Source organism: Suncus etruscus, chromosome 1 (genome assembly GCF_024139225.1).
Source record: "Suncus etruscus isolate mSunEtr1 chromosome 1, mSunEtr1.pri.cur, whole genome shotgun sequence".
Lineage (NCBI taxonomy): Eukaryota > Metazoa > Chordata > Mammalia > Eulipotyphla > Soricidae > Suncus > Suncus etruscus.
Window position 1 is genome coordinate 191,659,065 of NC_064848.1, and position 26,309 is coordinate 191,685,373.

Genomic DNA, 26,309 nt, shown 5'->3' on the forward strand with positions numbered 1-26,309 from the left:
AGACTAAATAGAAAGGAAGAGCAGGAGAAATGTTTCTTAGTAGACATCTTGCCACTTGTAAGGGGAGGGAGACAGGTCAGGGAAAGGGCCACTAGGACAATGATAGAGATGATCACTCTGGACGAGAACAGGTTGCAGACACAAGGTAAAGTGCTATGCATGATACCCTATCAGTAACACTACAGTAAACCACAGAGCCTAAAAGGAAAAAAATAAAAAGTCCCTAGTACAGAGGCAGGCTGAGGGGCAGGAGGTAAAGTGGAGACAGAGGTGGAGGAAAGAGGACAGTAGTAAAGGCACTGGTGCTGAGACGTTGTGCATGTGAAACACAGTTATGACTGACTCTATAACTCACAGCAATTAAACAAACCACAAAATCACTGTATTTAGCCATTCCAAACAGGAGAGGTTTGCACAACAATATTAAGTTACACACTTAAAAATAGGGAATGGAACAAAAGCACAGAAGGTAGAATGTTTGCATTGGCTCAATCAACTTGGGTTCAATCCCCAGCATTCCATATAGTTCCCAGAACCTGCCAGGAATGATTTCTGAGCTCAGAATGATCCCTGAGCCCTGCAGGTGTCTCCCTGTCCCCCTCCCCAAATTAAGGACCAGGAGAAAACTCAGTTCTGTGGGCTAAGCTTGTATTTTGCATTAGGAGGCCCAGGTTCAATAACTATGCTAAGTTATTGTCAAAAGTTACCTGAGGGGGGCCGGAGAGATAGCATGGAGGTAAGGCATTTGCCTTTCATGCAGGAGGTCATCGATTCGAATCCCGAATCCCGGTGCCCCATATGGTCCCCTGTGCCTGCTAGGAGCAATTTCTGAGCCTGGAGCCAGAAATAACTCCTGAGCACTGCCGGGTGTGACCCAAAAACCACAAAAAAAAAAAAAAAAAAAAAGTTACCTGAGGGATCAGAGATAATATAGAGGATAAGGTGCTTGCCTTGCTCAGGGCAGATGCAGGTTCAAACTCCAGCATCCCATATGACCCTCTAAACACTGCCAGAACTAATTTCCGAGTGCAGAGCGCCCAAATAAGCAAAAACAAAGGTTACCTCTCTGTATGATTCCCAAAAAAATAGCAAGGAAAAAAAAGAGAGAGAGATGGTATATTTGTGTCTTGTATATTCTTGCAACAATAGGAGAAGACTATGGGGTTGCTGGAGTTGGGTTTCGAATTTCCCTTGTATTTAAAATAATGACTTTATGAGTCTTCTCTTTTCAAGGAGCTCAAGTTTAAAGATAAATTATTTAAAGAATGTTTAAAGAGGGGGCAGAGCATAGTATAGCAGATAAGGCATTTGCCTTGCATGTGGCTGACCCAGGTTTGATCCCTGGCATCCCAGATGGTCTCCGAAGTCTGCCAGGAGTGATTCCTGAACTTAGAATCAGGAATAGCCCCTGAACACCACCAGGTGTGGCCTAAAAATCAGGAGAGAAAAAACAACAACAACAACAACAACAATCTAGGGGCCCAAGGATAGCAGGGCAGCTATTTTGCAAGTGTGAGATCGTAAGTCAGATGCCCAGTACTATCCCACAAGCATGGACCCATGACTGAAGATGCTATCACTGCCGTCTGTGTCTAGGATCCCCAGCAACCCAATAGGATGTGTGGCCTCCAGTGCAGAGAGTGCATGAAAATAGAGCAAATAAAATATGCGAACATATAGCAATTGTGTGTGACCTCCCCTACTGTAGCCAGTCTTAACAGAGAGTAGCAAAAGGAAAAGGGGGAATAAATGAAGAAACAAAGAGAACCAAAATGCTTAAATATTCTTGAAGATTAAAATAATTTCTTGTCACCCCCAATGTCAGTAAATACCTCTCTCCTCTCTCCCTTCCTCCCTCCCTCACTTCCCCTTCTTCCTTTTAACTCCATCCTTCCCACACCCACACACACACCCCAGCAAAATAGTCAAATGTCACTCCTGATTCTGCACTCAGGAATCACTCCTAGAGACCAAGGGTACCATATGGGATGCTGGGAATGGAACCAAATCAGCTGATGTAAGGCAAGTGCCCTAAACACTATCCTATCACTCCATTCCCTTATCTCTCTCCTTAAGCATGCATGTACTGTCTGCTGACTCCAACCTGTATCTGAACATCTCAATGCCAGCAAAGGAAATGTCTCGAATCCAACAGATTTTCTAGCAATTAAAAAATGTCCTAAAATTTACTTCCTTCTGTGAAGGAAGAGACCATTAATAATCCACAAGTATTTCTAAAAGAGAGATGTTTCAGATCATGGAGAAAAATCAAATCCATACTTTAGACCTTCTACTTCCATTTATTTCAAGCAAACATGTACATCTATGCAAATAAACCACTATCTATGCAAACAAACTCTTTCAAGATTCTCTTTCAAGCCTATTTCTTTTCTGGACTTAGAAAACTCAAGGCCTAAAGTTTCAAGTGTCAATAAATACATCACTGGAAATGGGGAGGTAGTCGCAGCCTTGGGTGTAATTCAACGTTTTGTATGAAAAGGCAGTAGGTTATATAAGCCAGGAAACCTGGGTCTAAACAATAGATGGGGCTGGAGTACAGCGGATAAGGTGCTTGCTTTGTACCAGCAGATCCAGGTTCAATCCCCAGCATCCCCTATATTCTCCTGAGCCAACCAGGAGTGATTTCTGAATGCAGAGCCAGTAAGTCCTAAGCACAGCTAACAAAAAAATGCAAATTGCTCTTAATTGTTGAATATTCACTGTATTGAGATGAGTAAGTAGAAAAACAAATTTTGGGGCCGGCCGGAGTGACAGCACAGCAGTAGGGTGTTTGCCTTGCACACGGCCAACCCAGAACAGACCTGGGCTCGATTCCTGGCATCCCAAGTGGTCCCCCCGAACCTGCCAGGAGCGATTTCTGAGCACAGAGCCAAAATCCAAACCAAATCTAACTCTCCCAAAGAACAGACTAATAATAAACTTGAAATAGGGGCAGGGAAGAAAGCACAGCGGCAGGGCCGGGTAGGTGGCGCTGGAGGTAAGGTGTCTGCCTTGCAAGCGCTAGCCAAGGAAGGACCGCGGTTCGATCCCCCGGCGTCCCATATGGTCCCCCCAAGCCAGGGGCGATTTCTGAGCACATAGCCAGGAGTAACCCCTGAGCGTCAAACGGGTGTGGCCCAAAAACCAAAAAAAAAAAAAAAAAAAAAAGCACAGCGGCAGGGCGTTTGCCTTGCATGTGGCCGACCAGGAAGGACCCAGTTCTATTCCTGGCATGCCATATGGTCCCCCAGCCTGCCGGGGGTGATTTCTGAGTAAGAGCCAGGAGTGACCCCTGAGCACCGCTGGGTATGGCCCCCAAGCCAATCAATCAATAAAATTCAAAAACATTTTAAAATTGAAATATATCTAGGGCCCGGAGAGATAGCACAGCGGCATTTGCCTTGCAAGCAGCTGATCCAGGACCAAAGGTGGTTGGTTCGAATCCCGGTGTCCCATGTGGGACAGGAGCTATTTCTGAGCAGATAGCCAGGAGTAACCCCTGAGTAACGCCGGGTGTGACCCAAACACCAAAAAATAAATAAATAAATAAATAAATAAATAAACAAATAAATAAATATCTTCTTCCATTAAAATAATGGAAATCCAATTTCAAAATTTAAAGAACTTGTCAACAAAAGCACAATCTTCACCAAAAGATAGTAAGTTCCATCCATCACCAGAAGCAGAAGTACAGTTAATTTCCACTTCTGAGTAAAGTTAATATCTTCAAAAGGAAAAACAGAAGCTTTTTAGTAAGTACAAGGAAACTCTAAGGTGAGTGGAGTTGGCTGGTTTCCAATATTGAAAAACTATGAAGCAGGGGCCGGGTAGGTGGCGCTGGAGGTAAGGTGTCTGCCTTGCAAGCGCTAGCCAAGGAAGGACCGCGGTTCGATCCCCCGGCGTCCCATATGGTCCCCCCAAGCCAGGGGCGATTTCTGAGCACATAGCCAGGAGTAACCCCTGAGCGTCAAACGGGTGTGGCCCAAAAACCAAAAAAAAAAAAAGAAAAAAAAAAAGAAAAACTATGAAGCAGAAGTATTATTGTTTTTTATGCAAATGATTAGTATAAAGGAAAAAATAAATGCAGCAGGGCAATTTTAAACATTCATTTTCTAGAGTTGGTCTGAACCCAAAAACTGTCCTCTTTGCTCAGAAAGCATGAGGAAACCTCTGCTTCCATTATGTTTCAGATAGGTTAATTTGTATCTATTACTATATGGATTCTGACCATAGAGAAAAATATAAGGTAATTACTAAGTTCAGGGAGAATTTGAGAAGGCAAAAATTAAGTTCTGCCATTAAATGGTTCGCTTTATAATACTGAAATCACAGTATATATCACTTAAATTATACAAAAAAAGCATGTTCTGACACCGCGTACTTCTTTTATACCACCCACCATTCACCTCCATGGAAAAAATGTAAACAGGTTGAGCTACATGTTTTACGTTTTCATGACACACAGCAGCTTACTCTTGCAAATTATTAGCTTAAGGGTGATTTTAAAATGCAGTTATAGGAAAAACAGACTATTCTAGGGGAGGGGGGAGGGGGGAAAGCAGGGAGGTTCTCGTGGGTTTTGGTTGTTTTTTTTTTTTAAGACAACAAACATTCAAGCAAAAGATCTTCATCAGAAACAGTTTTTCTTTCCTTTTTTTTTTTTTTTTTTTTTTGGTATATGTAAAAAATAACTTACCCTGAAGAGATTTTCCCAATCCCTGGCCCAGCTTCCACCCATGTTTCTGGAGTAAGCGATGTCCAATATTATCCTGACAGACAGAACAGAGAGACAAACCAAAAATATTCCAATAATATATTCTTCCCTTCCTAGTGATATTTAAACAGGTGATGAACAATAATTCTACATATATGCATGCAAAAGGTGCAATAGGGTCAATGTGTCTAATAAAAGGGACATTAGGGACAAAAGAAGTGCTCACTGTCATTTAATATGGGAAGAACATGGGGGGAGAGGGAAGGGCCCTTTCTGATAGTGTGCTGGGCAACTATTGTAAATAACACTTTAAAAAGGAAAAAAAAAAACAAAGGGGAAAGGGGGTAGAATACATTTATAAAGTTTAAAAAACATAAAATCAAGATTTTTATACAATCATATCCCACCACCTACACAACACTGAAAGATATTTTTAAAGAAGAAAATCTACATAGTGTTATCTTGTTTATGTGTCAGGCTTTCATAATACAAATTAAGTTGTAAGTGTAAGATTGTTCCCCCCACCCCTAAAAAAAAAAAAACAAAAACAAAAACAATCAGAGCAAAATCCAGGCTAGACTTGATTGGTTTAAAATATATATATATGTAATAAAATATTTAACTAGCATGCAGCCAATATTAAACTGAAAAAACAGTGAGGTTAGTAAAAACAAGAAATTAAACTGATTAAACAGAAAATAAAATGAGCTCAAGCACAGACTGAGTGATGCATTTCAACATGTAATCTAACAAAAATGCTAAAATGTTAGAATGGAACAGGCCTAGCAATAAGTTAACAGTAAAGAACCATTAGTGCAGGTAGGGAAGAAAAAACCAATACACATAATGTCTCATCTTCCTAGGAGCCCACTGAAAAAGGCGTTCAATGTACAATCTATGAAAAGACACAAAACAACAATTAACTGCCAGCTTTTGTATAAAAGTTCAATTATCTTAGACATCTCTGCAGACCTCTGTCCAATTCTTTGCTGTTTAAAAATTCGGTGAAGCACTGAGACAGAGTTAAAATTAAAAAAAATTATCTGATAAAAATGTTTCATCCAAAGGAAAACATTTAAAAACTGTAACAAGATGTTCAATAGATATTATAGCATAATTAGTGTTAATCTGATATTAATTACTCTGATATTTCCTGAAATCAATGTATTTTAAAAAATAAAGCCAGCTTGTTCTTCAAGCCTACATTCTCCCTTACACCCCTATTTACCTGACTTGCTTGTTTCAATCTACGTCTCTTTGTTTATTTTTTCACTTAGGAGAAGCCTGTACTCTTGAACACATGTTTCTTCCTCCCTCTCTCCCTCCCTCCCTCTTTCTTCTCGCTGTTCTCTCCTTCTCTCTCTCTCTCTAGGCCACACCTAGCAGTGCTCAGGGGTTATTTTTGGCTCTGTGCTCAGAAATAGCTCCTACCAGGCTCAAGGAACCGTATGGGATGCCGGGGATCAAACCCAGGTCTGTCCCGGGTCAGCAACGATCAAGGCAAATGCCCTACGGCTGTGCTATCACTCTGGCCCTTGAACACATATTTCTTTTCTTTCTTTTTTCCTCAGGTTTTTTTTTTTTTGGTTTTTGATTTTTGATTTTTGGGTCACACCCGGCCAGCGCTCAGGGGTTACTCCTGGCTCTACGCTCAGAGATCACTCCTGGCAGGCTCAGGGGACCATATGGGATGCCGGGATTCAAGCCAATGACCTTATGCATGCAAGGTAAACGCCTTACCTCCATGCTATCTCTCCGGCCCCTCCTCAAGTCTTTCTAAGCAAGCTTCATTAAATAAAAATGTTATAGCTTGCATATTATTAGATATCACAAAAACTCCACATAGGCTCTTCTTCACTTTTTTCCTTTTTTTTTTTGTTTTGTTTTGTTTTGTTTTTCAGGCCACACCGTTTGATGCTCAGGGGTTACTCCTGGCTAAGTGCTCAGAAATTGCCCCTGCTTGGGGGGAACATATGGGACACCGGGGATGGAATCACAGTCCTTCCTTGGCTAGCGCTTGCAAGGCAGACACCTTACCTCTAGCGCCACCTCACCGGCCCCACTTTTTTCCTTTTGGGCCAGGGGTTACTCCTGGCAAGCTCAGGGGACAATATAGGACACTGGGAATTGAATCTGAGTCAACCACCTTCAAGGCAAATGTCCTATCCACTGTGCTTTCTACTCACAATTTAATAGTCCATAGAAGCATCCTCTTAATTAGTACTTAGCAACTAGCTATCATAAACAACTCATTTTTAGAAACTACTGTATTAATACAAATAAACCAATGAAACAGTAATAAAAAAAAAAGCCTTTTACTACTAAGCAAAAATACTTACCTGTATATAAAATCCTTATATCCTTCCAACCTAAATAGCTAGAGAACGGACAAGAGGATAACAGCATAACTCTAAGATGATGTAAATTGACTACTATTTAATCTTTTACTAGGCTAATATTAAAACTAAACTTAAAAAAGATTTGGTATATGAAACAATGCTGACAAAAATTGTTGCCCCTTTACTTTAATTAAGAAAACTCAATCTTTGGATAAGTGGAGATGAGACATTATGCTGACCGTTATATTATGAATGCACTAAAATAAACAGACAGATGAAGCAGTACGCTATTTCCAAAAGCAGTGCAAGTGGAGTGAAAGCATTTCCATACGAACCTGGCTTTAAAAACTGGGCTGTCAAAAGAACAGTTAAATGTAACACAAAGTAAGAAACTGTCCAATCACTAATGGTCGATTTCTTTTGTCTTGTTTTCAATTCACTACTTGCAATTAATGTATTTATTAAAAAAGAGTGAAAGCATAAGTAATTCATGAGTCAAGACCAGCTGAGAGATTCAAGAGCAGTGTGTTATGACTGACAACAGTGAAAGAAAAAGCAAATGTTAGGGGAAAGGGAGAAAAAGAAAATTTCAGAATCATACACATTAGCACCACTTTTACAAAACCACTCAAGATGGCTGGCTGTCACCTCAAAATTAATTTTTGATTCAAAGTGACAGTGAGTATTGCTTTTCTAAAATTAAGGTGAAAATAATTCTTTGTTTTAATATACTTTCCCAAGTATGAGCAGGGAATATATTTCCACATATAAACGGAACTACATTAAAAATATCATTGGGATACAGGGGCACTTCAGGCCCTCCCTTGCAATGTTCAGAGAACAATGTGGTGCTGAGGACTTGAACCAGGGTCGCAGCCACCACAGCCACATAGAAGGCAAGTGCCTTACCTCCTGCACTCTATCTCTAGCATCATAGATTACAATAACATGCCATTCTGTGTCCTTGATATTCTAATAAAAAACATCAAAACAAAAGATGTATTTTCTAGAACTTCTTTCCTTCACCCACCTCCTAGAATATATGAGTGACTCATACAGAAAATCTAGATCTTCCCTATCATTTCAGACTGCCTGCTCTGGAAGGAAAAATGCAGCCCCATTATTGTAGAAAGGCTGATATGCTCCTAGAGAAAAAGAGTTTTATAAAACACTAGTAAAAACTCCAAAACACTTAAAAATCACGGGTACGGGGCCGGAGAGATAGCATGGAGGTAAGGCGTTTGCCTTTCATGCAGAAGGTCATCGGTTCGAATCCCGGCATCCCATATGGTCCCCTGTGCCTGCCAGGAGCAACTTCTGAGCATGGAGCCAGGAGTAACCCCTGAGCACTGCCGGGTGTGACCCCAAAAGCCACAAAAAAAAAAAAAAAAAATCACGGGTACAAGAAAGGTACAATGAAAAGGGGAAAAGAGACTGCCTTAAGATGATAAAAATTTTCATTGTGGAAGAGTAAGAAGAAAATAGCCAACCAAGGGCAGGAAGGGCACTTGCTTTGCATACACCTGACATGGGTTCTGTCCCTGACATTCCATATGGTCCCCTGGATACTGCTAAAAGTTATTTCTGGGTACAGGGCCAGGAATGATACCTGAACATTGCTAAGTTCAGGTTAAAAAAAAAAAAAAAAAAAAGCCAACCTGTTAAAGTAATATATTCTGTTTAGGACTGTAACTTTGCCAATTATTCCTATGAATATAAAGGATGGCATAGTCATTTAATAATTAATATGGGGCCAGAGTGATAGCACAGCGTGTAAGGCGCTTGCCTTGCAAGCAACAGACCCAGTTTGATACCTGGCATTTCATATGCTCCCCTCAGCCTGACAGGAGTGATTTCTGAGTGCAGAGCCAGGAGTAGTAACTCCTGTGCACCACCGGGTGTGGCCCAACACCCCCCATATTTAATTAATAATAATTTATTACCAAACTGGTAATCGTGACACAGAAGGAAATAAGAATTTCTAAAATAGTAATTACTGGGGCCAGAGAGTACAGTAGGTAGGGAAACTGCTGCTTTGCAAGCAGCCAACCTGAGCTCAATCTCTGCCATCCCACATGGTTTCCTGTGCATAGACAGGAGTTAATTCTTGAGTAAAGAGTCTCAGTAACTCCTGAGCATCTCTGGGTGTGGCCCTAAAACAAAACACTTCAAAAATTAAAAAAAGAGGGGCCAGAAAGATAGCATGGAAATAAGGCATTCGCCTTGCATGCAGAAGGTTGGTGGTTCGAATCCCGGCATCCCATATGGTCACCAGAGCCTGCCAGGAGTGATTTCTTAGCCTAGAGCCAGGAGTAACCCCTGAGCGGTGCGAGGTGTGACTCAAAAACCAAAAAAAAAAAAAAAAAAGGTAACTACTTACTTGCTCTTCAAACTGTGCCCCCCCCTCTTTGAAATGTACCTTGGTATCTTGCTTGCTCTTTCCCCACTCTGGGGAAGTGTGTTCTCTCTTGAACTAATACTTCCTCTTCCCTCATTCTTGCTAAGTTTCATTCAATAAAAACTATCTTGAGGCCAGGTAGTACAGCAGGGAGGGCACATGCCAGGCATACACAGCCAACCTGTGCTTGACCACAGCATCTCATATGACTCCCCCAAGCACTCTAGGAGTGATTCCTGAGTGCAGAGCTGGGAGTAATCCCTGAGCATATCCAAATCCACCCCCCAAAATAAAAACGTATCTTACTACGTACACTTATACCAAAAAAAAAAGTAATTGCTTACTACTTTACTGTAAGCAACTAAAATTTTTATTTTGAATAAAACAGACAATATGGAGTTTATAATCTCATAGAACAAAAAAATGCTCAAAGGGAGGCTGGGTAGATAGCTCAAACGGCTAGATTTGCATGAAACAGAGTTCAATCCCCAGCACAGCATGGATTCCCCCAAATACCCAAGGACTGTTGAGGAGTCCTAGATAAATTAAGATCTTTTTTCCATTTTGATTCATGATATAGATAGGCACAATAGAGGCTATTTATAATTTAAGTGCACATAAAAACGTTAACTTTAAAAATAATTATTAGGGGCTAGAGAAATTGTACAGTGGGTAAGATGCTTGCCTTGAGCACACCCAGCCTGAGTTCAATCCCTGGCACCTTATACAGTTTCCTGAGCCTTGCTAGCAATGACCCTTGAGCACAGAGCTCTCCAGGGTAAGACCTCAGCACCACTAAGTGTGATCCATACACACACACAAATCAAATAGGTGAAAGTAATTACTAAAGCAGTTAATCTTTGCCTAAGATTTTTCTACATATAAAATGGTGTGGCACTCTCTTGGAACATAAAGTTCTGGTAAATCATGAAATAGCTCAAAATTCACTTTTTTCAACTACATTACCTAGATGGCAATTCCTTTTTTCCTAATTTTAAAGTTCAATAATAATTTAAGCGCTACATTTTACCCTTTAGTCCACTCTATTATTATATGTGTGGCAAAGGATGTAATTTTCTTTTTAATTTTTTTAAATTTTTTTATTTTTTTGGCCACACAAGGCAGTACTCAGTGACCACTCCTGGTGAGCCTGGGAGACTATCTGGGGTTCAGGGGATTGAACCCAGGTCAGCTGCATACAAGGCAGCAACCTACCCAATGAATTATCACTCTGGTCCCAGCATATAATTTTCAAATGAGAAAATTTTTCAGGCATTGAGGTTTTACATGCTTTGTATATATGTGGCACTAGGTTCAATCCCCAAAACCCAAAAAATAAAAAAAGGGAAGATCTTTAAAAAAAAATGTGGGCCCAGAGAGATAGCACAGCGGTGTTTGCCTTGCAAGCAGCCCATTCAGAACCTAAGGTGGTTGGTCGAATCCTGGTGTCCCATATGGTCCCCCGTGCCTGCCAGGAGCTATTTCTGAGCAGACAGCCAGGAGAAACCCCTGAGCACCGCCGGGTGTGACCCAAAAACCAAAAAAAAATAAAAAAATAAAAAATGAGAAAAAAATTGGGGCCGGAGTGACAGCACAGCGGAAGGGTGTTTGCCTTGCACACAGCTGACCCAGGACGGACCTCAGTTCGATCCCTGGCATCCTATATGCTTCCGAGCCAGGAGCGATTTCTGAGTGCATAGCCAGGAGCAGCCCCTGAGCGTCACCGGGTGTGGCTCAAAAAACAAAAATAAAAAAAATAAATAACAAATGAATATTATAAACAATATCAATATGCTAAAGCATATATCATCACACAAAAATCTTCATTAATTGCGTTATGCTTTAACATTTTTATTTATTACCTAGATATCCAGTAGTAAAATTTCACAGAAACTTTTTTTTTTTTTTTTTTTTTGGTTTTTGGGTCACACCCTGTGACGCTCAGGGGTTACTCCTGGCTATGCGCTCAGAAGTTGCTCCTGGCTTCTTGGGGGACCATATGGGACGCCGGGGGATAGAACCGCGGTCCGTCCTAGGCTAGCGCAGGCAAGGCAGGCACCTTACCTCCAGCGCCACCGCCCGGCCCCTCACAGAAACTTTTTATCTATTCCAACAATGGTAACAATGGTCGTTTTGACAACAGCAACGTCAATCTGTATTTAAAGACAGATGGGAACCCAAAAAAACAAACAAAAATCTATTTGCTGGGGCCAGAGGAATAGTGTAGCAGGTAAGATGCTTGCATTGCATGCAGCTGACCTAGGTTCAGTGCCTGGCATTGAGCACTGAGCACTGCCAGGAATAATTCCGGAGTGCAGTCTCTTCTGAAGCATCACTGTGTGCCAAAATTTAAAAAAAAAAGAAAAACTACTTTACTGTATGAGGTTTCTTTCTTTCTCTTCTTTTAGACCATACCCAATAGTCTACTCCTGGTTCTGTGCTGGGGGAACATATGGTACCAGGAATCTTTAACCTGGGCCATCTGCATGTAAAGCAAGTACTCAGCCAACTGAGTTATCTCTCAGAACCAATTCCATGTTTTTATACCAGGAAATAAAATATGTAAGGAAAACTAAAATTATGGCAGTAACTAGATTAATATGAAATTCCACACTGAATTTTTTTTTCAGTTGACAGCCACACTTAATTTTGCACCATTTAACACAAATCAACAGTGACAAAAACGTTAAGTCACTTGAGTGGATTGTAAGCTTTGCTGACTGTGTATTCGTCTCTAGAAGCAAAATCAAATGCTACCATGCAGACAAGTTGAAAAAATTCCCAAAACAAAAATCTAAGCTCACTACAGATGACACAATGAAGACTAGAGAGAAAAGCCATATAGTAATGCTACACCATTCAGCTCCAAGAAGCACATTATTTATAGTGCAGTACACATCTGGTCACTGCAAAGTGTCAAATCAGCAGTCTTAACAGTTACAGTTTGGAACTAGTGGAGTCCACAGATCTGAACAGATATGCAACGTGACAAAACCCAATTTTGCATACATATCTAAATCTTAAGAAGAGTAAACTAAGTATCAGCAACTGATGTTTGGAAACTAAATTAGTTTTTAAAATGCAGTCAACCTGAGCTATAAAGACAGGATTTTAATGAGTCAGGTAGAACAAAGAATAGCTGATGAGTAGTTGTATTTCCAACTACAACACTCACAAAATGTTTTAAAGCCTGTGATGTAGGATTCTATCTACAATTAACACTTATAATTATTTTTCAATCTTATTTTTTGACTTCCTACAGGGATCATATAACCTAAACAACTAAATAGAATCCTAGACTAAAATATGCTTTAGATCAGATCTCTTTGCCTTTTTTTTTTTTTTTGAGGGGGGGCGGGGTGGCCACACTAGGCACTATTCAGGGTCTACTCTTGCTCTATGCACAGAGATTGCTCCTGGAGGGGCTGGGAGGACTATATATGGTGCAAGAGATCAAACTCAGGTTGGCTGCATGCCAGGTAAGATCCTTACCTGCTGTACTATCTCTTTGGCCCCTCACTTGATGAATATTTTATCTTTAAATATGTTAAGGTCATAACTAGAAAGTTTAGGGCCTAAAATCTCATAAAGCAGTTTTTTTTTTTTTTCTTTCTTTTGATTTGGTGGCTACATCTAGCAGTACTGAAGGGTTACTCCTGGCTCTGCACTTAAGCAGGAATCTTTCCTGGTGGTACTTACGGGATCATATGTGATCCCAGGGATCAAACCTGGGTCAGCTTTGTGCAAGGCAACCCTTTGTACTACCTACTCTTTGTACTCTCTCTTTAGCCACTCAAAGAGCAATAATTAAAATTGAAGATCCAAAAAATATTTTTGTAATAAAAATATAATGTAAATAATTATCATTTCTCTTCTATAATTCAGATAATCAAGTTGCCTGGCAATACTGTACTGTCTCTCTGGTCCCAGAATGTTTTCTTTTTGTTTGCTTAGCTGTTTTTTGGACCACACCCAACAGTGCTCAGGGTTATCCCTGACTCTGCATTCAGGAACCATTCCTGGCAGTGCTCAGGGGACCATATGTGGTGCTAGGGATTAAAACCGGGTTAGCTATGTGCAAGGCAAACATCCTAACCATAGTACTATGGCTCTGGCCACAGAACAGTGTTTTCTTAATCAGAAATCTCATTAAATTATTTGGTTAGTTGAAATAAAGAGGAAAATAAAATTTTATAGCAACTATAAAATACTTTACAAATGCTTTACTGTGTTAATACATGCTTACTTAAATTGAAATATTTGTATTATCTCCTAACTAATCTGCACCTACCTCTGAAGTTCACTAAAAATTTAATGTATTATCCTATTTTTGCATCTCATTTTCATCTTGAAGACTGCAACAAAATAATCCTATTGCAAAATAAAAAGACTTAATCCTATACTCACAATAACCCTTAAACAGGCACATTCTTGGCACAAACCTATGTAGACACTTCCATGGATTACCAGCTGTTGCAGATTACCTTTGTTTAAAACAAAAACAAAAACCACTAAACCTTTAGCTCCTGCAATGATCTGTAGACTCCCAAAGCTGCATATTTCCAGCCACTTGAGTTGCATGCTGTAGCAAAACAGTCAGCACCTCTCATTAGATATTGCTGCAGAGAAAGATTTTAGTTCAGCAGAGACTACGTTTAAGAAGTAACACCAGTTCCCCCTTAAAACAAGATAGCTCAATATAGCCAGCCAGTCATTTAACTACCACATATGTATTTTGTTGGGAATTCCTTAAGTGATAGTGTCTTCTAAAGAGAGGGGAATAATATCTATCTCTGATGTCAGGTTTAGGAATTTCTTTTAAAAATCTTTTTAACTTTAAATGTTATGTCCAAATAATTTGCTACAAAATATAAGCTATAAAGCTCCTCCTACCACTACCCTAAACTAGCCCATTGCAAGTGTAAATATTTTACTAATTCAAGAGCAAATTTCACTGGAAGTATAATACGTAGCTCTGTATTTGTACTTATTTACAAAAATGAGTATCTGAGTACTATACTATTCGCTATTTTAAGTGGAGAAGATAATGCTTTTCAATAAGGTAGGCATGTATCAATTCCACTATAGTTAGTAATCAACTATTTAGTTGTTGTTTAGACAACGATTTAGACATCTTGAGAATGTGAAGTAGTAGTATTCGTTTCACATGACAAAGAAATTATTTCTTCTTAAAAAAAAAAAAACAAACTTGGGGCAGGAGTGACAGCACAGCGGCAGGATATCTGCCTTGCACGCGGTCAATCTCAATGGACCTAGGTTCAATTCCTGGCATCCCTTATGGTCCCCTGTGCTTGCCAGGAGGAATTTCTGAGCACAGAGCCAGGAGTAACCCCTGAGCACCGCTGGGTGTGACCCCCCCAAAAAAGAAAACTTAATATGTAGTTCTAAAATAAGCCTTTAAAAAACATTAAGTTTTCGGGCCCAGAGAGATAGCACAGCGGCGTTTGCCTTGCAAGCAGCCGATGCAGGACCAAAGGTGGTTGGTTCGAATCCCGGTGTCCCATATGGTCCCCCGTACCTGCCAGGAGCTATTTCTGAGCAGACAGCCAGGAGTAACCCCTGAGCAATGCCGGGTGTGGCCCAAAAACAAATAAAAAAAAATTAAGTTTTCATTAACTTGGTGTATTTAAATTTTATTAACCATTGCCAGGGGGATCAAAAATAGGGTCTCATACATACAAAGTATGTAAACTACTGCTGCCACATCCCTGTTGATGATGTTACATCCCAAATATCAAGTATAGTAATAATAAAAATTAGGATGCAAATTTAGTTTAAGTTCCATGTTATTATTGAGGTAAGATTATACACAGAATTATATATAAGCTTATATTGAATACTACAAACCAATACACCTTACAAACTATGGTCCTTGCTTCTGACAGCTCTCTGTTTTAACCCAAAGAAACACTTAAATTGGGCATTTTTTTTTCAAGCATTAAAATACTGAAATAGCTAGCCTAGTGGTTTTATTGTAAAATCCTGCCTTGTGATAACTCAATTCCCAAGATAATAAGGAGGGTTAAACCCAGTGGTTTTTAAGTTAGAAAAATGAGCTTGGTGTTTCTGTCAAAACAAGACTGGACTTTTAGAAGGTTAAGAATGTGAATTCTCCCTCTGCAGCATTATCACATGCGTCATCAATTACTGCCATGCCTAAGTCTAGCATCATGCCAGCACATTAAGACAGAAGGTACTATATGCAGTGTTCACTGGACCAGAAGAACAGAAATAAGAAGGGGAAGTAGGGAGAAAGAAACCCTAGAGAAGAAATTAAAAAAGGCAGACCGTGCAATACAAACCAGATCATGGCTGCTTAGCTAATATGGGCCAACTGCTGTGGAAGAAAAATGTCGAACACCCCAAGTTGTGTAAATTTCTGTAAACATCTAAACACACACACAAACACACAACACCAACCTAGTTAGGAACATAAATATATGTTGATCCTTTACTATGTTAAGTTTTGTAAAACTAAAGGCTAGAGTGACCGTGTCTGTCTTCTCCAAAAAGCAGCTTAAGCAGGGAAGGGTCTTTGCGATAAAGACTGAACGTCCCTCTTTAACATTATTCTGTACTCATTTTACCAATGACTTATTGATACCCTTAGTGAGTATGTACACTTAAGCACAAATATTAAATACTGACAATGACAAGTTTATAGACATTTTAACGAAACAAAATGTCATTTGAAAATTGGCTCCTCGAAATGAAAGGAAGATTATAAAATTGTGATTTTAAAAAATTAAGTTAGGGAAACTATTTTTGTTTTACCACTTTGTATTTGCATCTAGAATTTAGCCGTGTGATAAGAGAGTTAACGATTTTTAACAAAAACCAGACATCTCTTAAGCAATAGAAATCTAATTTCCATGTCACACCCGAGTCTGGTAAATAAAATGGGAGTCCTTAACTGGTCTCATGGAATATCTCACGTGTAACTGTGCTGCCCAGAAAAGGTGAAGTCTTTTCAAAAGGATCAAAATACATTTTACTCCCTTTTTTCAATTAACAAAAGCACTAAACTTTAACTTGCTATCTTGAACAAAGAAACAAAATGGGCCAAAATGAAATTTCCCATCAAAATTCTAGGCTGTTTCTAAATTTTTAAACTGACATCCCAACACGTACTAGGCTTCCCGGCTTAAGTATTAGGTTATACCCCAAACTTGGACTACTGTAGTGCATGCAAGGAAACGGCTCTAACCTGAATTTAAGTTATCAATAAATTTAACTTCATTCACATCAAGGGCCACGCGAACACTACCTGACTAACTCGCTATGTCCCAAAATTAAACACTGATAATCTTACCGATTCGATAGGCTTGTCAAGTGATGCTTGTTCAATTTCCAAGTGTCCTTCTTCATACTGATCAAAGTGATTACCCTGAAAAAAATAAGATGAGTTATTCTTCAAAAGTAGTAAATGTGGAAATTATCAATAACTGAACTAGGGCCGGTGAGATAGCATAGCTGTAGGGCGCTTGCTTTACAGGAAGCCGATTCAGGACGGATGGTGGTTCGAATCCATATGGACCCAGTGCCTGCCAGGAGTGATTTTTGAGCACAGAGCCAGGAGGAACCTGAGTGCCACCAGGTGTGACCAAAAAAAAAAAAAAAAAAAACCCCAAAAACCCATGAAACCCCTAAACCAAGTAGATACCAAGTGACAGTGCTCATGCCAAGCACATACGAATCCCTGAGTGAAATCTTCACATCACACAGCTCTCCCACCTACCAACACCACTGAATGTGACCCTGGCAGCTCCAGAGTTCCACCACGTCCAAACACACAAGAACTGCAGGGAGTGGATCCCCACTATTTAAGAACATCAAAAATGAAAATATTCATTTGGGGATCCAATTACAAGTACTAAGACACTTTTTCCATTTTCTTTGTTTTTTGTTTGAGGGTCACACCCAGTAATGCTCAAGGGTTGCTCCTGGCTCTACATACAAAATTCACTCTTAGTGGTATCTGAGGGACCATAGGAGTTACTGGGGATCGAACCCAGATCAATCGCATGCAAGGCAAATACCCTACCTACTGTACTCAATTGCTGTGATGCCGTATCTGTTCCATTTTCCACGTTTTTCACTCTATAAGACGCACCTGACCATAAGACGCACATAGTTTTTAGACGAGGAAAACAAGAAAAAAATATTCTAAAGCTAATGGTGCAACACTAGATACCACCAGAAGATAGTGGCTGGGAACAACCAGCCTGCAAGTCCTAAGTATATTTACAATATGCGGGTCCACAGCTGGTTAACACATTTACCTAACTCTTTATTTTATATCAGAAAATTAAAAAAAAATTTTTTTTGCCCGCGGCCTTCTCCCTGGCCTGGGGAGTGCTAGGATGCTTGGCAGGCCCCCAGCCATCCCCCTCTTTCTCCCCTGGACTCCAGGCCTTCCCTGCGTGCCAGCTCAGATGGCCAGAAGTGGGTTCAGGTGGACTCTTAGGGGTCCCTCAGGCTTCCCCCCCTCCTCCGTACTCCAAGGGGGAGGTGCATGGGGAGGAGGGCGGGCAGATATCTGGCTTCCGGTTTCCCCTTTGATTCTGGAGGCCAGCTCTTACCAGGTATGGGATTTAGGGAGTCCCCATGCCGGAGGCCTTCTCCCTAGTCTGGGGAGTGCTGGAAGGCTTGGCAGGCCCCCAGCCATCCCCCTCTTTCTCCCCTGAACTCCAGGCCTTCCCCTGGACACCGATCCAGGTGGACTCTATAGGGGTCATCAGGCTTTCCCCCAACCTCTCCCTACACTAATAGGAATGCACTTTGGGAGGAGGGCGGGCCGTTCTAGCACTGGTTTTTTGGAGGTTTTTTGTTTTTGTTTTTTTTTTGGTTTGGGGGCTATACCCAGTGGTGCTCAGGGGTTACTCCTGGCTATCTGCTCAGAAATAGCTTCTGGCAGGCACGGGGGACCATATGGGACACCAGAATTCGAACCAACCACCTTAGGTCCTGGATCGGCTGCTTGCAAGGCAAACGCCACTGTGCTCTCTCCGACCCCTCTAACACTGGTTTATGTTGGGACAGTCACTGGAAATTTTTTCTCCTTGGTCTCCTATTGATAGTATTGTATGCATATAGTTTATATATGCATAATATCCATCTTGTATTGTGACTTTGATACTGCCCTACAAAGCTCATTTTTAATCTTTTACTGCCTCCGTCCCATCCCTTATTTCCCCCCATCTTCCCATGTAGGTGCAGCTCATGACATGAAGCTCACCACATAGAGTGATGAGTGCAGTTAGAGAAATAACTACATTGAAAACTATCATAATAATGTGAATGAATGAGGAAAATAGAAAGCCTGTCTTGAGTACAGGTGTGGGTAGGGTGGGGAGGAGGAAGATCTGGGAAATTGATGGTGGGAATCCTGCACTGGTTAAGTTCTTTACATGACTGTAATTATACAACTATAATCATATTTGTAATCACAGTATTTAAATAAAGATCATTTAAAAAATGAAGAAGAGGGGCTGGCGAGGTGGCGCTAGAGGTAAGGTGTCTGCCTTGCAAGCGCTAGCCAAGGAAGGACCGCAGTTCGATCCCCTGGCGTCCCATATGGTCCCCCCCAAGCCAGGGGCAATTTCTAAGCACTTAGCCAGGAGTAACCCCTGAGCATTCAAACAGGTCTTTCTAATTTTTTTTTGGGGGGGGCCACACCCGGCGTTGCTCAGGGGTTACTCCTGGCTGTCTGCTCAGAAATCGCTCTTGGCAGGCAGGGGGGACCATACAGGACACCGGGATTCGAACCAACCACCTTAGGTCCTGGATGGACTGCTTGCAAGGCAAACACCACTGTGCTATCTCTCCGGGCCCAGACAGTGGGTCTTTCTTCTTGAGCCCCATGCCTACTTTGAAAAATCATAAGCAAACTGCGCTACAAGGAACCAAATGATCAAAGTTCTTGACAACCATTCTCCCTCCAATGCAATTTAAATTTGTCTTGTGGAGCCTGAGCGACAGCACAGTGGTATGGCATTTGCCTTGCATGCTGCTGACCAGGACAGACCCAGAATTGATCCCTGGCATCCCATATGGTTCCCAGAGCCTACCAGGAGCAAAGCCAGGAGTAATCTGAGCACCACCGGGTGTGGCCCAAAAACCAGGGGAAAAAAAGTGATGCTGTCCCTCAACATGTCCCCACACTTAAAAGTATCTTCTGTTAGACTGAAGCATAGCAGTAGGGCATTAGCCTTGCATGCGGTTGACTAGGGGATCAACCCTGGTTCCATCTCCAGCATCCAGTATGGTCCCCTGAGCCTGCCAGAAGTGATTTTTGAGTGCAGAGCCAGGAGTAAACCCTGAGCACCACCAGGTGTGGCCCAAAAATCAAACAAAAAAAGTGTCTTCTGCCTTAAATATATATACCCTTCACCTTTCAAATTACCAGCAGGGAGTCTTCCTGCTCACCTTACTTTGGTCACACTTATTCGTTAAGAATATGTGGAGGTGGGGCCGGAAAGATAGCATGGAGGTAAAGCGTTTGCCTTTGAGGCAGGTCATCGGTTCAAATCCCAGAGTCCCATATGGTCCCCCGAGCCTGCCAGGAGCAATTTCTGAGCATGGAGCCAGGAGTAACCCGTGAGCGATGCCGGGTGTGACCCAAAAACCAAAAACCAAAAAAAAAAATATATATGTGGAGGTTAGAAATAAAAAAGAAAAAGAAAGAATATGTGGAGCAGTAGTACACTGGGTACTGTGTTTGCCTAGCAGACAACCAACCTGGTTTCAATCTCTGGCATCCCAAATGGCCCCAAGCACCACTGGAAGTGATGCCTGAGTGTAGCCAGGAGTAATACCTGAGCATTTCTGAGTGTGACCAAAGAAAAGAACACCTTATGGGAACTGATTGTACAACAGGTATTTTTACCTTGCAAGCAGCCAACTCAGGTTCAATCCCTAGTGCTGCATGTGGTCTCCAGAGAACTTTCAGGAATGATCCCTGGGTTCCAGGCCAGGTATAAGGCCTGACTGAAGCCAGGTGTGGCTCAAAAATAAATTAATAAAAAACTAGTGGATAGGGCATTTGCCATGAAAGTGGCCAATCAAAATTCAATCCCCGGCATCCCATATGATCTCCTGAGCTTGCCAGGAGTGATTCTGAGGGCAGAGCCAGGAGTAATCCGAGTACCACAAAGTGTGGCCCCAAAACAAACAAAAAAAGAGTAATTTAATTAAGGCTGGGGACAGTATACCAATTAAGGCATAAGTTCTTATTCATCCCATCTCCCCGAGTTCTGCTAGGCATCCCTGAGCCCTGCAAGGAATGAATCCTGAGTGCAGAGCCAGAAGTATTTGCCCTGAGCACCACTGAACGTAGTCCAAAAACAAAATAAAAGGTTTTATTTATACAGCAATTAGTGATTGTGCAATTATTAATGGTGATACTATTGAATTCTAGTAAAGAAATATTCTGGGTTTGTTTTTTATGGGTTTTTTTTTGAGGTGTGTGTGTGTGTGTGTGTGTGTGTGTGTGTGTGTGTGTGTGTGTGTGTGTGTGTTCTTCAATTTGTGTATTACTTACTGGTGATTTGAAGTAGCCTCTGACTCCTTTCTCTGAATGTATTCTTCATTTGGGTGGGTTTTCTTTTTGGGGGGTGAGGGATGATTTTGGGCTATCTAAATATCTATATATGGGCTATCTATATAGATATAAATATATGATAGATATCAGTTGGACTTACTCCTTGCTCTGTGCTCAGAAATTACTCCTGGCAAATTCAGAGGACTATATCCAGTGTCAGGGATAGATCCCAAGGCAGTCATGTGCAAGGAAAGTGTACTGCCTGGTATACTATCTCTCTAGCCCCTTTAATTTGATTTCTTGAGTTAAGATAAATAGAGCAAGTGAGAAAGTGATGAAACAAATGTTAAAAGTAATATGTAATCAGGGATCAGAGAGATAGCACAGCAGTAGGGTGTTTGCCTTGCAAGCAGACGATCCAGGACAGACCTGGGTTCGATTCCCGGCATCCCAGATGGTCCCGAGTCTGCCAAAAGCAAGTTCTGAGTGCAGAGCCAGGAGCAACCCTGAGCGCCACTGGGTTTGGACCAAAAACAAACAAAAAAAAGTAATGTATAATCAGTAATATGTAATAATGTGTAATCAGGAGCCAGAATTTAGAGAGTAGGATGCTTGTCTTACATGAAGTTTGCCTGGGTTCAATCCCCAACATTCCATATGGGCCCCTAAGTCAACCAGGAGTGATTCTTGGGTGTAAAATCATGAAAATTGTCAAGGGAGCCCTCCCAAAAAAACTGTATAATCATAATGGTAAATGCCAGGAAGCATGTTATATATCTATTTTATGTAGTAAATGTGTAGAATTCTTAGTGAAGTCTTTTTAGTGAAGACTTAAGACTGATGGTTTCAGTTTCGTAATACCAGGATCAGAGAGCAAAACAGCGTTAGTGTGGTACTGCATAAGAATTGGCATCACTTTTTTGGAGGAGTGGGGAGTAGGGAGCACACCAGGTGCTGCTCAGAGATTATTCCTGGCTCTGCATTCAGGAATCACTCCTGGAAGTGCCATGGGGATATATAGGATGCCAGAGATAGGAGAACCCAGGTCAGTCACATGCAAGGCAAGTAAGAGCCTACCCTCTGTACTATCTCTTCAACCCCTAGAGTTGGCATGCTAATGCAGGTGTGCCAGTGATTTAAAGAGTCTTTCCTGGGTTTCCCTCTTGTTAAATTCGTTTTTTTATTTGTTTTGTTTTGGGGCCATCCCCAAAAACCATATGTGGTGCTAGAGATTAAGCACAAACAAATGTGACAAGTGTGAGGCAAGCACTTGAACCTCTGTATTAACTCTATGATCCTGAATTTATCATTTTTCTTGGGGGGGACCACACCCAGCAGTGCTTTGAGGATACTCCCAGCTCAGTGCTCAAGAAATTGAGCCTGGGGGCCGGTGAGGTGGCGCTAGAGGTAAGGTGTCTTCCTTGCAAGCGCTAGCCAAGGAAGGACCGTGACTGCGGTTCGATCCCCCGGCGTCCCATATGGTCCCCCCAAGCCAGGGGCAATTTCTGAGCGCTTAGCCAGGAGTAACCCCTGAGCATCAAACGGGTGTGGCCCTAAAAACCAAAATAAAATAAAATAAAATAAAATAAAATAAAATAAAATAAAATAAAATAAAAAGAAATTGAGCCTGGCCATCCTCAGAGAACCATATTGGTGCCAGGAATCAAAATTCATGTTATTTATGGCATGAATGCTCCAGGCCTTTGAACTACCTCCCCAGCCCCTAGAAAATAGTTTTAAATAAAAATATGGGGCCAGAGAGAGAGCCCAAAGGGTTGAGTATATGGTCTGTAAATGAAAAGGCCCAAGTTTGATCCTCAGAACTACACTGTAAATGCATGTGCCAGGAAAGAACACCATAGAGTCAGGAGGGGACTCCCTTGTTCTTGGGGACTTGTTCTGGGGACTCCCAGAACAACTAGATGTGGTTCAATACATAAATATATTCATAGGTCTAGATCACAAAGATTTTTTTTTTTTTTTGGTTTTTGGGTCACACCCGGCAGTGCTCAGGGGTTCTTCCTGGCTCTACGCTCAGAAATCGCTCCTGGCAGGCTCAGGGGACCATATAGGATACCAGGATTCGAGCCACCTACCTTCTGTATGCAAGGCAAATGTCCTACCTCCATGCTATCTCTCCGGCCCCCAAGATCACAAAGATTTTTTTTTTGTTTTTTTTTTTGGGGGGCCACACCCGTTTGATGCTCAGGGGTTACTCCTGGCTAAGTGCTCAGAAATTGCCCCTGGCTTGGGGGTACCATATGGGACGCCGGGGGTTCGAACCTTGGTCCTTCCTTGGCTAGCGCTTTCAAAGCAGACACTTTACCTCTAGCGACACCTCGCCGGCCCCAATCACAAAGATTTTAAAAGCTGGAACATCAATTTAAAAAACTATACCGGGGCTGGAGAGATAGCACAGCGGCGTTTGCCTTGCAAGCAGCCGATCCAGGACCAAAGGTGGTTGGTTCGAATCCCGGTGTCCCATATGGTCCCCCGTGCCTGCCAGGAGCTATTTCTGAGCAGATAGCCAGGAGTAACCCCTGAGCACTGCCGGGTGTGGACCCCCCCCCAAAAAAAAAAAAGCTATACCGATTTGGGGAGGGGGCCTGAAATAACAGTACAGCAGATAAGGCATTTGCCTCAAATGCAACTAACACAGGTTGGATCTCCAGCACCCTATACAGTCTTCCATGCCTGCCAAGACTGATCCCTAAGTGCAGAGCCAGAAGCAAGCCCTGAGCATCACTGAGTGTAGACCTAAAAGAAAACAAAGAAACAATTTGGGGGGGGGGGGCAGTTGGGCACACCCGGAAGTGCTCAGGGGACCATATGGGATGCCGGGATTCAAACCACAGTTCCCCTACATGCAAGGCAAACGCCCTACCTCCATGCTATCTCTCCAGCCCTCCTTTTATTTATTTATTTACTTATTTATTTTTACAAAGAAACAATTTTAAATAAAAGCTACACAGGCTTGAGACATAGTTCAGTGATTGGGTATATGTCTCATGTATGAGACATACACATCTCTGCAAAATTAGTATTAAGGCCAACACATGGAGGGCCGGAAGCGATAACATTTTGCCTTGCACAATAAATTGACCCCATTTGCTATTTCTGGTATTGCGGTTCTATCTTTGCTCTGATCTCACTATGCAGCTAAACAAATGCCCTTGTGGGGCCGGAGTGATAGCACAGCGGGTCGGACATTTGCTTTGCAAGCACTTAACCCAGGTTCGATCCCCAGCAGCCCATAAGGTCCCCTGAGATGCCAGGAATAATTTCTGAGCCAGAAATTTCTGAGCCAGGAGTAACCCCCGAGCACTACAAGGTGTGGTAACACACACACACACACACGCACACACACACGCACACACACACGTACACACATGTGCACACACGTACACAGACATGCGGGCGCTGAGGAAATAGCTCAAAAGCTAGATGGCTATTTTCCCCTAACACCCGCTGGGTAGGGTCCACAGGGAAATAAGGTACATTCGAAAATTCTAAACTAGGGACAGGAATGAGAGTACAGCAGGTTGGGCATTAGCCTTGCATGTTGCCAACCTGGGTTTGATTTTCAGTATCCCATACGGTATCCTGAGTGCAGAGCCCGGAGTAACCTCTGAGCAGTATTGGGTGTGGCAAAAAAATAAATAAATAAATAAAGAATATTAAACTAGGAGCTCGAGAGCCAGTACAATGGTTAGGTCTCTTGCCTTGCACGAAACTGAACTAGGTGTGATCTCTGTCATCCCAAATGGTCCCCAAGCAACACCAGGAATACTGCCTGCGTGCTTAGGCATGAGTTAGCTCTATGTAATGCCACATATAGCCACCCCCACCAGAAATGTCTAAACTAAGCAGATATAAACACTCCCCAAAAAAGTCTAAGTTAAAACAACAGTTAACAGGGCCGGAGAGATAGCATGGAAGTAAGATAGCATAGTAAGTAACTTTGCCTCGCATGCAGAAGGACGGTGGTTCGAATCCCGGCATCCCATATGGTCCCCCGAGCCTGCCAGGAGCGAGTTCTGAGTATGGAGCCAGGAGTAACCCCTGAGCGCTGCTGGGTGTGACCCAAAAAAACAAAACAAAACAAAACAAAATAATAGTTAACAATAGTTCCTCTGTGACACAAAGAATAAATAAAATACACCAGTAGAATAAATAAAACCTCTAAATGCCATCATTTAAAAGTTCAGTTATTCTTTGTGACCTGTAAGTTTATCTTCCATATTTAATGACTCACTACAGTTACATAAAACACATAATTGAAAGTCAAGATAATAGTCATGAGCACACAGGTTCAAGAGTCAAAAAGCAAGAGTCTGGAGCCGGAGAGATAGCATGGAGGTAAGGCGTTTGCCTTTCATGTAGAAGGTCGGTGGTTCGAATCCCATATGGCATTTGTCCAAGTGGTCCCCCGAGCCTGCCAGGAGCGATTTCTGAGCGTAGAGCCAGGAGGAACCCCTGAGCGCTGCCGGGTGTGACCAAAAAAAAAAAAAAAAAAAAAAAAAAAGCAAAAGTCTAAATTCAATTTCAGGCTCTTTCAGTTACCGGCTATATACACTTGGCATAGTTACTTAAGTCTCTGTGCCTCAGGTGCCTCTCTTAACTATGGGAGAAACAGTACTTTCCTCATAGGACTGTGAAAGTTATGAGACAATACTCATAAAGTCTATAGACTAGGGCCCCAGCAATAGCACAGCGGGTAGGGTGTTCATCTTGTACACGGCAGACCCAGGTTAGATCCCCGGCATCCCATGTGGTCCCCCGAGCCTGCCAGGAGTGATTTCTGAGCACAGAGCCAAGAACAACCCCTAAGCACCATTTGGTGTGGCCCTAAACCAAACAAACAAAAATGTCTATAGATTAGTACCTGCTTACAGTTATCAATTTTTTTAAATATACTTAACATGTCCTGGATAATTACTTTATTTATAAATGCCTCAAGTGATTCCCCACAATTAAGTCCCACACTGCAGTATACAGAAACCTCCAAAATTTCAGGCGTTCAGGGCTAGATAGGTAATAGAGAGTAAGAAACTTGCCTTACAAACAGCCAATCAGGGATTGACTCCCAGTACCCCATATGGTCCTCTGAACCTACCAGGAATGGTCCCTTAGTGCAGAGCCAGGAATAAGCCTAGGCACTTTTGAATGTGGTTCCAAAAAAACAAAATAATAAAAGTTCAGGGGTCAGAGAGCTAGAACAGTGGGTAGAGCACTTGCCTTGCACACAACTCATCAGAGTTCGCTCTCCATCACCTTCTATGTTCCCCTAATCCC

The 26,309-nt window shown here is 41.9% G+C and overlaps 1 protein-coding gene across 3 annotated transcripts in view; it reads right to left on the reverse strand.

Moving 5' to 3' along the window:
* GPATCH8 (G-patch domain containing 8) overlaps nucleotides 1-26,309 on the reverse strand; it is an 89,013-nt gene that overhangs the window by 59,520 nt on the left and 3,184 nt on the right. Inside the window, exons 1-4 of one of the 3 annotated variants that reach the window (XM_049778884.1) lie at nucleotides 16,785-16,800; nucleotides 15,775-15,809; nucleotides 7,389-7,406; nucleotides 4,697-4,769 (exon numbers count right to left, since the gene is read on the reverse strand). Coding sequence is in view for 2 of the 3 variants with exons in the window: in XM_049778878.1 (XP_049634835.1) it covers nucleotides 4,697-4,769; nucleotides 16,785-16,859 (148 nt within the window). In the remaining variant the exon portion in view is untranslated. Of the gene's footprint in view, nucleotides 1-4,696; nucleotides 4,770-7,388; nucleotides 8,086-15,774; nucleotides 15,810-16,784; nucleotides 16,860-26,309 lie in introns of those variants that run through there. The other 2 variants (XM_049778878.1, XM_049778892.1) reach the window with 2 other exon arrangements.